The 13765-nt window shown below is 48.0% G+C and overlaps 1 protein-coding gene across 5 annotated transcripts in view; it reads left to right on the top strand.

Annotated features, from left to right (window-relative positions):
* Window positions 1-10591, top strand: part of LOC140735692 (calsenilin-like) — a 173037-nt gene extending 162446 nt beyond the window's left edge. For all 5 annotated transcript variants that reach the window (XM_073061066.1, XM_073061076.1, XM_073061097.1 and 2 more), the window contains 3 exons: window positions 6999-7103; window positions 7973-8035; window positions 8561-10591. In XM_073061066.1, coding sequence (XP_072917167.1) covers window positions 6999-7103; window positions 7973-8035; window positions 8561-8608 — 216 coding nt within the window. In that variant the 3' untranslated portion in view covers window positions 8609-10591. The remainder of the gene's footprint in view (window positions 1-6998; window positions 7104-7972; window positions 8036-8560) is intronic.
* The last annotated feature ends 3174 nt before the right edge of the window (window positions 10592-13765 follow it).

Here is a 13765-nt window from a genome sequence, read left to right as displayed (position 1 = left end):
TACCAGGATGCTGCCTGGATTAGAGAGGGTGCAGAGGAGATTTACCAGGATGCTCCCTGGATTAGAGAGGGTGCGGAGGAGATTTACCAGGATGCTGCTTGGATTAGAGAGGGTGCAGAGGAGATTCACCAGGATGCTGCCTGGATTAGAGAGGGTGCAGAGGAGATTTAGCAGGATGCTGCCTGGATTAGAGAGGGTGCAGAGGAGATTTACCAGGTTGCTCCCTGGATTAGAGAGGGTGCAGAGGAGATTTAGCAGGATGCTGCCTGGGTTAGAGAGGGTCCAGAGGAGATTTACCAGGATGCTGCCTGGATTAGAGAAGGTGCAGAAGGGATTGACCAGGATGCTGCCTGGATTAGAGAGGGTGCAGAGGAGATTTACCAGGATGCTGCCTGGATTAGAGAGGGTGCAGAGGAGATTTAGCAGGATGCTGCCTGGATTAGAGAGGGTGCAGAGGAGATTCACCAGGATGCTGCCTGGATTAGAGAGGGTGCAGAGGAGATTCACCAGGATGCTCCCTGGATTAGAGAGGGTGCGGAGGAGATTTACCAGGATGCTGCCTGGATTAGAGAGGGTGCTGAGGAGATTTACCAGGTTGCTCCCTGGATTAGAGAGGGTGCAGAGGAGATTTACCAGGATGCTGCCTGGATTAGAGAGGGTGCAGAGGAGATTCACCAGGATGCTGCCTGGATTAGAGAGGGTGCAGAGGAGATTCACCAGGATGCTGCCTGGATTAGAGAGGATACAGAGGAGATTCACCAGGATGCTGCCTGGATTTGAGAGGGTACAGAGGAGATTCACCAGGATGCTGCCTGGATTAGAGAGGGCGCAGAGGAGATTGACCAGGATGCTGCCTGAATTAGAGAGGGTGCAGAGGAGATTCACCAGGATGCTGCCTGGATTAGAGAGGGTGCAGAGGAGATTTACCAGGATGCTGCCTGGATTAGAGAGGGCGCAGAGGAGATTGACCAGGATGCTGCTTGGATTAGAGAGGGTGCTGAGGAGATTGACCAGGATGCTGCCTGGATTAGAGAGGGTGCGGAGGAGATTTACCAGGATGCTGCCTGGATTAGAGAGGGTGCAGAGGAGATTTACCAGGATGCTGCCTGGATTAGAGAGGGTGCAGAGGAGATTTACCAGGATGCTGCCTGGATTAGAGAGGGTGCAGAGGAGATTTACCAGGATGCTGCCTGGATTAGAGAGGGTGCGGAGGAGATTGACCAGGATGCTGCCTGGATTAGAGAGGGTGCAGAGGAGATTTACCAGGATGCCGCCTGGATTAGAGAGGGTACAGAGGAGATTTACCAGGATGCTGCCTGGATTAGAGAGGGTGCAGAGGAGATTGACCAGGATGCTGCCTGGATTAGAGAGGGTGCAGAGGAGATTGACCAGGATGCTGCCTGGATTAGAGAGTGAGCAGAGGAGATTTAGCAGAATGCTGCCTGGATTAGAGAGTGAGCAGAGGAGATTGACCAGGATGCTGCCTGGATTAGAGAGGGTGCAGAGGAGATTCACCAGGATGCTGCCTGGATTAGAGAGGGAGCAGAGGAGATTGACCAGGATGCTGCCTGGATTAGAGAGGGTGCAGAGGAGATTTACCAGGATGCTGCCTGGATTAGAGAGGGTGCAGAGGAGATTTACCAGGATGCTGCCTGGATTAGAGAGGGTGCGGAGGAGATTCACCAGGATGCTGCCTGGATTAGAGAGGGTGCAGAGGAGATTGACCAGGATGCTGCCTGGATTAGAGAGGGTGCAGAGGAGATTTACCAGGATGCTGCCTGGATTAGAGAGGGTGCAGAGGAGATTGACCAGGATGCTGACTGGATTAGAGAGGGTGCAGAGGAGATTTACCAGGATGCTGCCTGGATTAGAGAGGGTGCAGAGGAGATTTACCAGGATGCCGCCTGGATTAGAGAGGGTACAGAGGAGATTTACCAGGATGCTGCCTGGATTAGAGAGGGTGCAGAGGAGATTGACCAGGATGCTGACTGGATTAGAGAGGGTGCAGAGGAGATTTACCAGGATGCTGCCTGGATTAGAGAGGGTGCAGAGGAGATTTACCAGGATGCCGCCTGGATTAGAGAGGGTACAGAGGAGATTTACCAGGATGCTGCCTGGATTAGAGAGGGTGCAGAGGAGATTGACCAGGATGCTGACTGGATTAGAGAGTGTGCAGAGGAGATTGACCAGGATGCCGCCTGGATTAGAGAGGGTGCAGAGGAGATTTACCAGGATGCTGCCTGAATTAGAGAGGGTACAGAGGAGATTTACCAGGATGCTGACTGGATTAGAGAGGGTGCAGAGGAGATTTACCAGGATGCTGCCTGGATTAGAGAGGGTGCAGAGGAGATTTACCAGGATGCCGCCTGGATTAGAGAGGGTACAGAGGAGATTTACCAGGATGCTGCCTGGATTAGAGAGGGTGCAGAGGAGATTGACCAGGATGCTGACTGGATTAGAGAGTGTGCAGAGGAGATTTACCAGGATGCTGCCTGGATTAGAGAGGGTGCAGAGGAGATTGACCAGGATGCTGACTGGATTAGAGAGTGTGCAGAGGAGATTTACCAGGATGCTGCCTGGATTAGAGAGGGTGCAGAGGAGATTGACCAGGATGCTGCCTGGATTAGACAGGGTGCAGAGGGGATTTACCAGGATGCTGCCTGGATTAGAGAGGGTGCGGAGGAGATTTACCAGGATGCTGCCTGGATTAGAGAGTGTGCAGAGGAGATTTACCAGGATGCTGCCTGGATTAGACAGGGTGCAGAGGGGATTTACCAGGATGCTGCCTGGATTAGAGAGGGTGCGGAGGAGATTTACCAGGATGCTGCCTGGATTAGAGAGGGTGCAGAGGGGATTTACCAGGATGCTGCCTGGATTAGACAGGGTGCAGAGGGGATTTACCAGGATGCTGCCTGGATTAGAGAGGGTGCGGAGGAGATTTACCAGGATGCTGCCTGGATTAGAGAGGGTGCAGAGGAGATTCACCAGGATGCTGCCTGGATTAGAGAGGGCGCAGAGGAGATTGACCAGGATGCTGCCTGGATTAGAGAGGGTGCAGAGGAGATTCACCAGGATGCTGCCTGGATTAGAGAGGGCGCAGAGGAGATTGACCAGGATGCTGCCTGGATTAGAGAGGGTGCGGAGGAGATTGACCAGGATGCTGCCTGGATTAGAGAGGGTGCGGAGGAGATTGACCAGGATGCTGCCTGGATTAGAGAGGGTGCAGAGGAGATTGACCAGGATGCTGCCTGGATTAGAGAGGGTGCAGAGGAGATTGACCAGGATGCTGCCTGGATTAGAGAGGGTGCAGAGGAGATTTACCAGGATGCTGCCTGGATTAGAGAGGGTGCAGAGGAGATTGACCAGGATGCTGCCTGGATTAGAGAGGGTGCAGAGGAGATTTACCAGGATGCTGCCTGGATTAGAGAGGGTGCAGAGGAGATTCACCAGGATGCTGCCTGGATTAGAGAGGGTGCAGAGGAGATTCACCAGGATGATGCCTGGATTAGAGAGGGTGCGGAGGGTGGTGTAGTGAGTGGAATGCCCTGCCAGGGGTGGGGGTAGAGGCAGATACATGAGTGGCAGTTAAGAACCTCTTAAACAGGCACACGGATGATAGAGAAATGGAGGGTTATGTTGGCGAGAAGGGTCATGTTGTTTTCAGAGTAGATTAGAAGGACAGCACAATATCGTTGGGCTCTAAGACCTGTACTGTTCTATGTACTATTTTAAGGCTTAAGGACAGTGTATATCCCGCTGCTGTCAGACTCTTGAACGGACCTCGTTGTGAAATTGCACTTTATCGTTTACCCACATTGCACAGTTTCGGTAGCTTTCTCACTTTATTCTGTGTGTTTATCGTTTTACCTTACTCCAGCTCAATGCACATTTGATCTGTGTGAACAGTATGAAAGACGTTTCACTGTATCTTTGTATAGAATGACGAACATAGCAGGGTACAGCTGCTTTAGCCCACAATGTGCCAACCTTCTAACCTTCTCCAAGGTCAATCCAACCCTTCCCTCACATATCGCCCTCCACTTTTCTATCATCCATGTGCCCACCTAAGAGTCTCTAAATGTCCCTCATGTACCTCTGCCACGACCAACATTCCCTCTATTTATTTTTTACAGCATCGCGAGTCAACTATTGCTCTGAGCAGGAGATTTTTATATGGCCTAAAAATGGCACGACAGCTTAATATTATCAAGAGCCCAGCTGCGTGGCAACAAAGGCTATGTGCGTGGGAGCATTTCGATAACTGTGTGGCCGCGCACCTGCATATCTTAGACAGAACAGTGACTACAACCCCGGCAGTGCATTCCACGCACTCACCACCCTGTGTAAATAAAAACCCTAGCTCTGACATCCACCCTGTACTTTCTCCTCCAGTCCCTTAAAATGTTTCCCTCTTGTGTTAGCCATTGCTGCCCTGGGAGACTGGGTGGCAGTGTGGAGATACATCTCTACCAAAGGAGGTCTTCTTCCCTCCGCTAGCCTGCAAGTCACCCCTGGGCAAGGTGAAGCACCTGCTTAGCCCCCGACCAGGGTCACGTGAAACCACGGGAGCAGGTGGTGGATGGTTGTATGAGCAGCTGGTGTATATCACAAGTCCTGGTTATGCAACCACTGACACCAGGCAGACAATCTCTGAAGAGTATTGATAATGGCTGGGGTCACCCATCTTGAAAAGACACTGTCCAGAAGAAGGCAATGGCAAACCACTTCTGTAGAAGAATCTACTAAGAACAATCATGGTCACGGAAAGACCGTGATCGCCCACGTCATACGACACGGGATATGATGAGGGAATGAGCCCTGGGAGAATGGTGCCTGTTGCAATGGGATAATAATACGCCAATACCAATACCTGTCTCCTATCCAGGCCCCTGCACAGCACCCAGCATACAATCAGCACACAAAGACTGTGTCCATACTTCTGTTCAATAGGAAATCACTGCCTGGAGCAAAACATATACCCAAAACTGACCGTACATTTTAAATGTTGTATGTAAAGATGTAAATCAGGAGTCCCCAACCTTGCTTATGCTATGGACCAATACCATTAAGTAAGGGGTCCGTGGACCCTGGGTTGGGAACCCCTGTTGTGAAGGTAATATTGGAAATAATAATAACACCTATAATGGTATCGGTATTGGAATTGGCTTATTATTGTCACATGTACCAAGAGGATCCCAGCCTTGTCGTAGGGTTTGGAGGCTTGTGTGCCTCAATGACCCGGAGAGCTATGTTGACTGGAGTCAGGGCTTTACGCTTTGGCTCTTGGTAGGGTCACCCATGCCAAACAGGTCAAAGGGCAGAGGCCAGACTAAGAGTGGTCCACCGGTCCTCCAGGTTCAGGGGTTCAGCTCAGGGCTAACAACCCTGACTGGTAAAAAAATGTTATGGAAACAGCAGCGAAGGATCCGAGTATGTTGGTATGGTTAGACAGAGATGGAGGACCTTCATTGCTGCCCTAACACCTGTGGTATTGAGGTAGAACAAGGTAAAACGATAATAATGCACGATAAAGTGTGAAAACTACAGAGAAAATGATAAAGTGTAAGATCACAACGAGGCAGATTGTGAGAGCAAGGGTCCATGTTGTCGTACAGAGGTCTGTCCATTCACGAGTCTGATAACGACGGTGTTGTGGCAAAACTAGTCCCAAATCAAGACTAAACTATTGCCAGTAGCCTGCGACTGCACCAGGTTGTTAAAATTGCATGATACACCCTCAGCTGCAATGAAATGGTTTCTCCAAAGAGTCAAATCCTTTACTCCGATCCTTTATTAGCAATTAACAAACTTGCAATTAAACATTATTCAGCAATATTAAGTGGTCAGCAAAAACACAACCTCTGCCAGTCCCAAGATGCAAACTGCCGAGAAGGAAGCTAGAATACGTAACTTATTCCTTTTGCTTTTAGCGCACCCCCCCGATCATGTGACCAGTTACCGTAATAAACGCACAACACACAGTACAATTCAGGTAGAGAACAGATGCATGGCTCCTACAAGTGGGGTAGAAGCTGCCCTTCAGCCAGCTGGTATGTGCTTCCAGGATTTTGTTCGTTTCTTTGTTTATTTATTAACATACAGCATAGATTAGGTATTTCCAGCCCTTCGAGCCGGCAATCCCCCAATTTAACCCTAGCTTAATCACGGGACAATTTACAATTGGACTGTGGGAGGAAACCAGAGCACCCGGAGGAAACCCACGCGGTCTACGGGCAGCAGTGGGAATTGAGCCTGGGTCGCCTGTACTGTGAAGCATTGCGCTAACCACACCACCCAATGGGAGAGGGGTGAAGAGAGAATGTGAAGGGTGGGAGGGATCTTTGATTGTGCTGGCAGCTTTACTGAGGCCTTGAGAAGTGCAGACGGAGTCCGTGGAGGGGACGCAGGTTTCCGCGATGTGCTGAGCTGCGTCCACAGCTCTCTGCAGTTTCTTGGCATCGGCAGAGCAGTTGCCTTCCCAAACAGTCTGCATCCGGAAAGGGTACTTTCTGTGGTGCATTGATAAAAATTGACATCATATGTCTGCTGTCATTTCAGTTATTTTGCAATAGTTTACAACCAGGTCTGATGCCTGGAGAGTGATTGTAATGCATGCCCTAAAGGTAAGTACTCAATAGTCACTCTTTGCACGGTACCTCGGACTGAGGGTATGTATTGAAGGAGAGAAGGGGGTAGGTTCAAAGGGGATGTATTCACTCAGAGAGTGGTAGGTGCCTGGTGTGGTGGTAGAGGCAAATACATTAGAGGCTTTTCAGAGACATTTGGATAGGCACGTGGACGTGAGGAAGATGGAGGGATATGGATGTGGTGTAGGGAGGAGGGATTAGTGTTTGGGTGTTTTTGATTTGCTTTTTAGCTGGGTTGGCACAACATTGTGGGCTGAATGGCCTGTTCCTGTGCTGTACTGTTCTATGAGTCATCAAGATGTTCTACACCAGTGAAGTTACCATGCTATTCTCTCCCTGTTGTCCCCTCAGGAGATGTTGGTTATTGTTCAGTCGATCTACAGCATGATGGGCAGATACACACACCCCGTCATACATCAAGACACTCCCTGTGAGCACGTGGAAAAGTTCTTTCAGGTACGGCGGAGATCTGAGACGGAAGCAGGTCACGGGGTGGTGGGAGTCATAGAGGGGTGTGAGAGACTGGCTCTTCACCGGGAGTGAGAGACGCATTGGAGAAGGAGTAGGGGGAACACACACCCGGGAATGCGATTCACACAGGTTAATTTCTCACGTCTACCTTGAAACATACAGTGAAATGTGCCGTTTGCGTTAACATCCGGCCCACCCTAAGACGCAAGTGTCGCCGTGCATTCCAGCACCAGCATACAGAATGTTCAGGAGAATTTGTTTTATTTATTCATTGAGGTACAGCACAGAGGCCTTTTGGCCCTTCGAGCCATGCTACCCTGCAATCTCCTAATTTAACCCTAGCTTAATCACAGGATAATCTACAATGACCAATTATCTTACCAACCGGTACTCCTTTGGACTGTGGGAGGAAACCAGAGCACCCGGAGGAAACCCATGTGACCATGTGGAGAACGTACAAACCCCTTACAGGCAGTGGTGGGAATTGAACCTGGGTCAGCTGTACTGTAAAGCGTTGTGCTAACCACTACGCTACCGTGCTGCCCCACAACACAAAGCAACAAAGCTAGTTAATTTCCTCGTCCATGCCTTACCCACCCACTCACTCACACACTGACAGCCCCAGGCTCTTCTGGGCCTTCAGTGTGGCCTGGACACAGTCTCTAAGACACTAGGCCTCTGGCGTCCGGATTAACAATGAAAGGGCTGATGGCGCACAGGGAATGGGGGTGGGATGGTGGAATGGAGAATACGAGGAGCCTATCTGTCACGGAGGGCTTGTGAGGCTCAGGGGCGTGCTGTGGGATATTAGGATGCTAACTCCGTGAACTCAGGGTGTTTCACTCCTCCCTCAGAAGATGGACAGAAACCAAGATGGAGTGGTAACGATTGAAGAATTCCTGGAGACCTGCCAGAAGGTCAGTGCTGCGTCAGTTTTGTGAGTTGTGTAGAGTTATCCAGCATGGGAAGGAGGAAGATGCCAGGATAAAAGGGTTGGGGCTGGGGATGGGAGGAAAGAGGCTAGCTGGAAGGTGGTAAGTGGGAAAGATCAAGGACTGGTGAGGAGAGTGGACAATAGGAGAAAGGGAAGCACAAGGGGACCCGGGGGGAAGTGATCGGCAGGTGAGAAGAGGTAAAAGGTCAGGGTGGGGATAGAGGTAGGTGGGGGAGGAGGGAAAAGAAATGTATTTACCGGAAGGAGAAGTCGCTGCCCTGGGGTGTTCGCTGCGACTTCCATGCCTCAAAAACTCTTCGGGCCCAAATTCAGGTCAATAACATACTGCAAAAGCAGAAGTGCCGAGCCCTAGGGACACCCCACATGTTTCCCCTCCTGGTTCAAAAATAGCCCTCCATGACCACCTTCTAACTCTTGCCAGTTCTGTACTCACTGGTCTCGTGAGTTTCACTCATTGTTGACATTGTTATTTTCGTTTCTCTTTCAGGATGAAAACATTATGCACTCAATGCAACTCTTTGAAAACATTATTTAAAAGCATTGAACCCTGTGTTGAACTGAGGCACCACACACACACAGGATCCTTATATATAGTTTCACATCTTTGTAATCCAGATCACTGAGGATGCTAGTTCCTCTACAAAACTTTTTTTTTTAAAAAAAAAGACGTTCGATTAACAGTAAGGAATAATTATTTCTTTGCACCTCGATTCTTTTCTCAACAAGTCTGACCGAGCAAAGTTCTGCTCCTCTATGGTAAGAAGATATTTTTCCAATGGAAATAATGCTATTCCCTCTGAGATCCTGAATCTGAGAGATTCAAAACTTTTCAAAGGAATGAGATGGAATGAAGAGGATTTGTGCTCGACGGGAAATGTATCTCACTGTCCTATCGCTGCTTTATGGGAAAAGTGGAGCGAGAGGCGGAACCGTCGTGATAAACCATAGCTCACCGGAAGCTCGTCCAAATGGAAGCTACTGGAAATTCTTAAACATTGAAATAACTTCCAGCCCTACATAAGGTTCATTTCCATCAGATTTAACGCCTGATTAATTATCTGCTGTTTTGTGCCACTTTGAGAAGCTTCCAGCTGGAAAAGGAAAGAATTTAAAGATAACTTTCAGATCATAGTTTCCAGTTCTGTAATTTTATTTGCATTTTACTTTGGTCTTGATTAAAGAGGGATAAACGGTCTCTGTTTACACTGCTATGTTGTCACTGGTTGGACATGTGCAGACAGCATTGTTAAAAAGTCCCACGTTTCTGAACTCTCAGAGCTTGCCACACTGGTGATCCAGACTCGGAGGCACAGGAGACTGCAGGAGCAAGACACCAGGCACTGGAAGAACCCTGTGGGTCAGTGCACTCATCCGGGTCAGGATGAATGGCCGACTGTCCGTTTCCCTCTACAGATGCTTCCGGACTTGCTGAGTCCCTCCAGCAGTTTGTGTGTTGACAAAATACCAGACTAAACCTGGGGGAGAGATTGATTTTAGATGAGAATCCAGGTAACTCCACTGACCTCTGCTGTCCAAGATGCACTTTTAGACACACACACGCGCGCGCGTGCACACGCACACACACTCACACACACGCGCGCACACATACACATGCGTGCACACATGCACACGCACACTCAGTGATATACACACACACACACACACTCACACACGTGCGCACACATACACATGCACACACACATGCACACGCACACTCAGTGATATACACACACACACACGTGCACACACATACACATGCACACACACACACGCACATGCACACACACACACACACACACTCAGTGATATACACACGCACACGCACACACTCAGTGATATACACATGCACTCACACTCATACATGCACGTCCAGTTGCTGAAAAAAGGGTTTATTTCAGTGTCAAGAATTTACAGATCCAAAGTACATTTATTATCAGAGTGCAGTATTCAACCCTGAGACTCAACTTCGTCACAGACAGCCACGAATTCAAAGAAAAACATCAAACACTTAACGCGGGAAGAAAGGAACAAACCACACAAACGGCAAAAAATATGCAGAAAACACAGAACCCAGAAAGTCATTGAAACAGTTATAAGTTAAGCAGGAGGTTAAAGGCTTTACCTGATTGCAGTTTTAAGTTATTAACAGAGAACTATTATGGTGGCGAGGGGGGAATCGGGAATCTAGGATTGGGACATCATCTGAAGATTAGACAGGATTTAAGTTCAGAAAGGAGACACGAGAAACTACAGATAATGGAATCTAGAACGACACACAATCTGCTGGAGAAACTCAGTGGGGTCAGCCCCATCTGGGCAAGATGGTGATGGAATGTTGTAACTTGTTGCAAGCTGCCCTCTGCTAATTCTAATTCTATTATAATCATTCTGTTCTTTTAAAGCTGAATTCTACTGTACGTCTCTACTCTTGATTCTGCATTCTGTTATTTTGTACTACCTCAATGTATTTATGCGTGGATGGCATGCAAAACGAAGTTTTTCACTCTACCTCGGTACACGTGACAATAATAAAAACCAACTGTCTGGGAAGAGGAAGTGTCAGATTGATGAACTCAGATTTGGAGTCAGGTTTAATTTATTTGAATCAGATTTGTTTGTTTCCTTGTTTATTTATTTAGACACATGGCGTGGAACAGCCCCTTCCATTCCCAACGAGCCATACGCTGTTTCTGCCCACCAGCAACCCACTGGCTAACCCTAGCCTAATGACAGGTCCACTTACAATGAGCTATTAACCTACTAACCGGTACATCTTTCAACTAGGGAAAAAGACCCACGCAGTCAGTCACAGTGAGAACTTTCAAACTCCTTACAGGCAGCACTGGAATTGAACTCTGAACTGTGACACCCCGAGCTGTAATAGCATTGCACTAATTGCTCTGCTGCTCTGGTACCCCACTACCATATCCCATGAAACTTTGCAGCAGCAGTTCAAAGTTCAAAAAATGTTGTTATCAATGTACATATATGTCACAATATACAACCCCGAGGTTCATTTTCCTGGGGGTATACTCAGCAAATCTATAGAATAGTAACTACAACAGGATTAATAGAAGATCAACCAGAGTGCAGAAGACAACAAACTGTGCAAATGCAAATATAAATAAATAACGAGATCATTAAGTAACAAGATAAGGAATCCTTAAAGTGAGATCATTGGCTTTGGGAACATCTCAATGGATGGGCAAGTGAGTGTAGTTATCCCCTTTGGTTCAAAAGCCTGATGATTGAGGGGTAGTAACTGTTCTTGAACCTGGTGGTGTGAGTCCTGAGGCTCTTGTACCTTCTACCTGATGGCAGCAGTGAGAAGAGAGCATGGCCTGGGTGGTGGAGGTCCCTGATGATGGACGTTGCTTTCCCGCGTCAGTGTTTTTTGTAGACATACATAGCGTCAGAGTAAAAAGACGTCCATTTAGAACAGAGATGAGAAGGAACTTCTTCAGCCACGTGGTGAGGAATTTGTGGAATTCATTGCCATAGATGGCTGTTGAGACCAAGTCCTATGAGAGTGTTTCATGTAGATGCGCTCAATGGTTGGGAGGGCTTTTGCATGATAGTATAGTGCAATACATTAAATATACTGTGAATTATAATAAATATATATGTTAAAAATCATGTTACGAAAAGAGAGCAAAACACTGAGGTAGCGCTCATGGGTCATGGACTGTTCAGAAATCTGATGGTGGAGGGGAAGAAGCTGTTCTTAAAACACTGAATGGGTGTCCTCAGGCTCCTGTAGACAGCAGAAGAAGGCATGTGGTGAATCTGTGGAATTCTATGCCACAGGAAGCAGTTGAGGCCGGTTCATTGGCTATACTTAAGAGGAAGTTAGATATGGCCCTTGTGGCTAAAGGGATCAGGGGTATGGAGAGAAAGCAGGTACAGGGTTCTGAGTTGGATGATCAGCCATGATCATACTGAATGGCGGTGCGGGCTCGAAGGGCCGAATGGCCTACTCCTGCATCTATTTTCTATGTTTCTATGTCCTGAATTGTGAGGCTCCTAAATGATGAATGTCATCTTGTTGAGGCATTACCATTTGAAGATGTATTCGATGGTGGGCAGGCTGTGCCCAGGATGGAGTTGACTGAGTTTACAATCCTCTGCAGCTTTTCTAACCCTGGACATTAACCCCTCAATACCAGGCAGTAATGCAACCAGTTAGAATGCTCTCCACAGTAATCTGTAGAAATTTGCTAGTCTTTGACATCCCAAATCTCCCCAAAACTCCTAACGAAATTCAGCTGTTGGAGTGCCTTCATCGTAACTGCATCAATATTTCTGGCCCAGGATAGACCTTCAGAGAGCTTGACACCCCAGAACTTGTAACTGCCGATCCTTTCCATTGTTGATCCCTCAATGAGGACTGGTGTGTGTTCCCTCGACTTCCTGAAGTCCACAATTAATTCTTTGGCCTTCCTGATGTTGCATGCAAGGCTGTTGTTGTATTGACACCACTCATCCAGCTGATCTATCTCACTCCTGTATGCCCATCAGAGATTCTGCTGATGGCAGGTGTGTCACAGCAAATTTATTGATGGCCCTTGAGCATTTGCTACATGAACATCGAATTACTGAAACATACAATGAAGTCGTTTGCGTTAACGGCCAACACACCCGAGGACGAAGCTGGGGACGGACTACAAGTGTCGCCACCATTTAGATGCCAACAGAGCATGCCCACAATGTCACCGGAACACAACTGATTCAGAGTATCAACCCAAAATGTTGACGGTTCGTTTCCCCCCACAGATACAGGTCAACCTGTTCAGTTCTCCTGCAGATTGCTTGTTGCGTTAAATTCAGAATTACTCTCTCAGACTGAGTAATGGAAAAAAAGACTCCAGAAGGTTGCAGATACATCAGGATGCTGCCTGGATTAGAGAGCATGTCTTATGAGGGTAGGTTGAGTGAGCGAGGGTTTTTCTCCTTGGAGAGGAAGAGGAGGAGAGGTGACTTGATAGAGGTGTACCAGATGATAAGAGGCAGAGATCGAGTGGACAGTCAAAGACTTGCCCAGGGTGGAAATGCCTATTACGTTGGGGAGTTTAATTTCATGGTGATTGGGGTCAAGTTTAGGGGAGGTATCAGAGGTACTTTTTTTACACAGAAAATGGTGGCGATGTGGAATGCCCCGCCAGGGACTGGTGGTAGAGGAAAATACATTAGGGATGTTTCAGAAACTCTTAGATAGGCACATGGATGATAGAAAAATGAAGGGCAATTGAGAGGAAGGTGGGTGGGTGGGAGAGGGAGGGTGAAGTGAGATGCTGGGAGGGGATAGGTGTAAAAGGTAAAGGGCTGAAAAAGGAATCTGATAGGGGAGGAGAGCGGACCATGGGAGAAAGGGAAGTCGTAGCGGAACCGGGGGAGGTGATGGGCAGATGAGGAGAAGGGAAGGAATGAGTGGGGAATGGACAAAGAGAGAAGGGGAGGGGAAATAAATATTTGGAAGTTAGAGAAGTTAATGTTCATGCCATCAAGTTGGAGGCTCCTCAGATGTAATTTGGGGTGTTGATAGTGTTCAGCTTATCGATCCCTGTGAGGCTTTGAGGAATGGCATCCTTGGAAAAGGAGAAAAAGAGGGAGGGGAGGTGAGAAGGTAATGGAATTTAGAAAAACTGTTGTGGCTAACACAGGTCAAAGGGAACCTGGGATACCACTGATGCAA

The sequence above is a fragment of the Hemitrygon akajei genome, chromosome 1 (assembly GCF_048418815.1).
Source record: "Hemitrygon akajei chromosome 1, sHemAka1.3, whole genome shotgun sequence".
In the NCBI taxonomy this organism is placed as follows: Eukaryota; Metazoa; Chordata; class Chondrichthyes; order Myliobatiformes; family Dasyatidae; genus Hemitrygon; species Hemitrygon akajei.
Note: the sequence above shows the minus strand (reverse complement) of the source record. Positions and strands in the feature narration are given on the sequence as shown.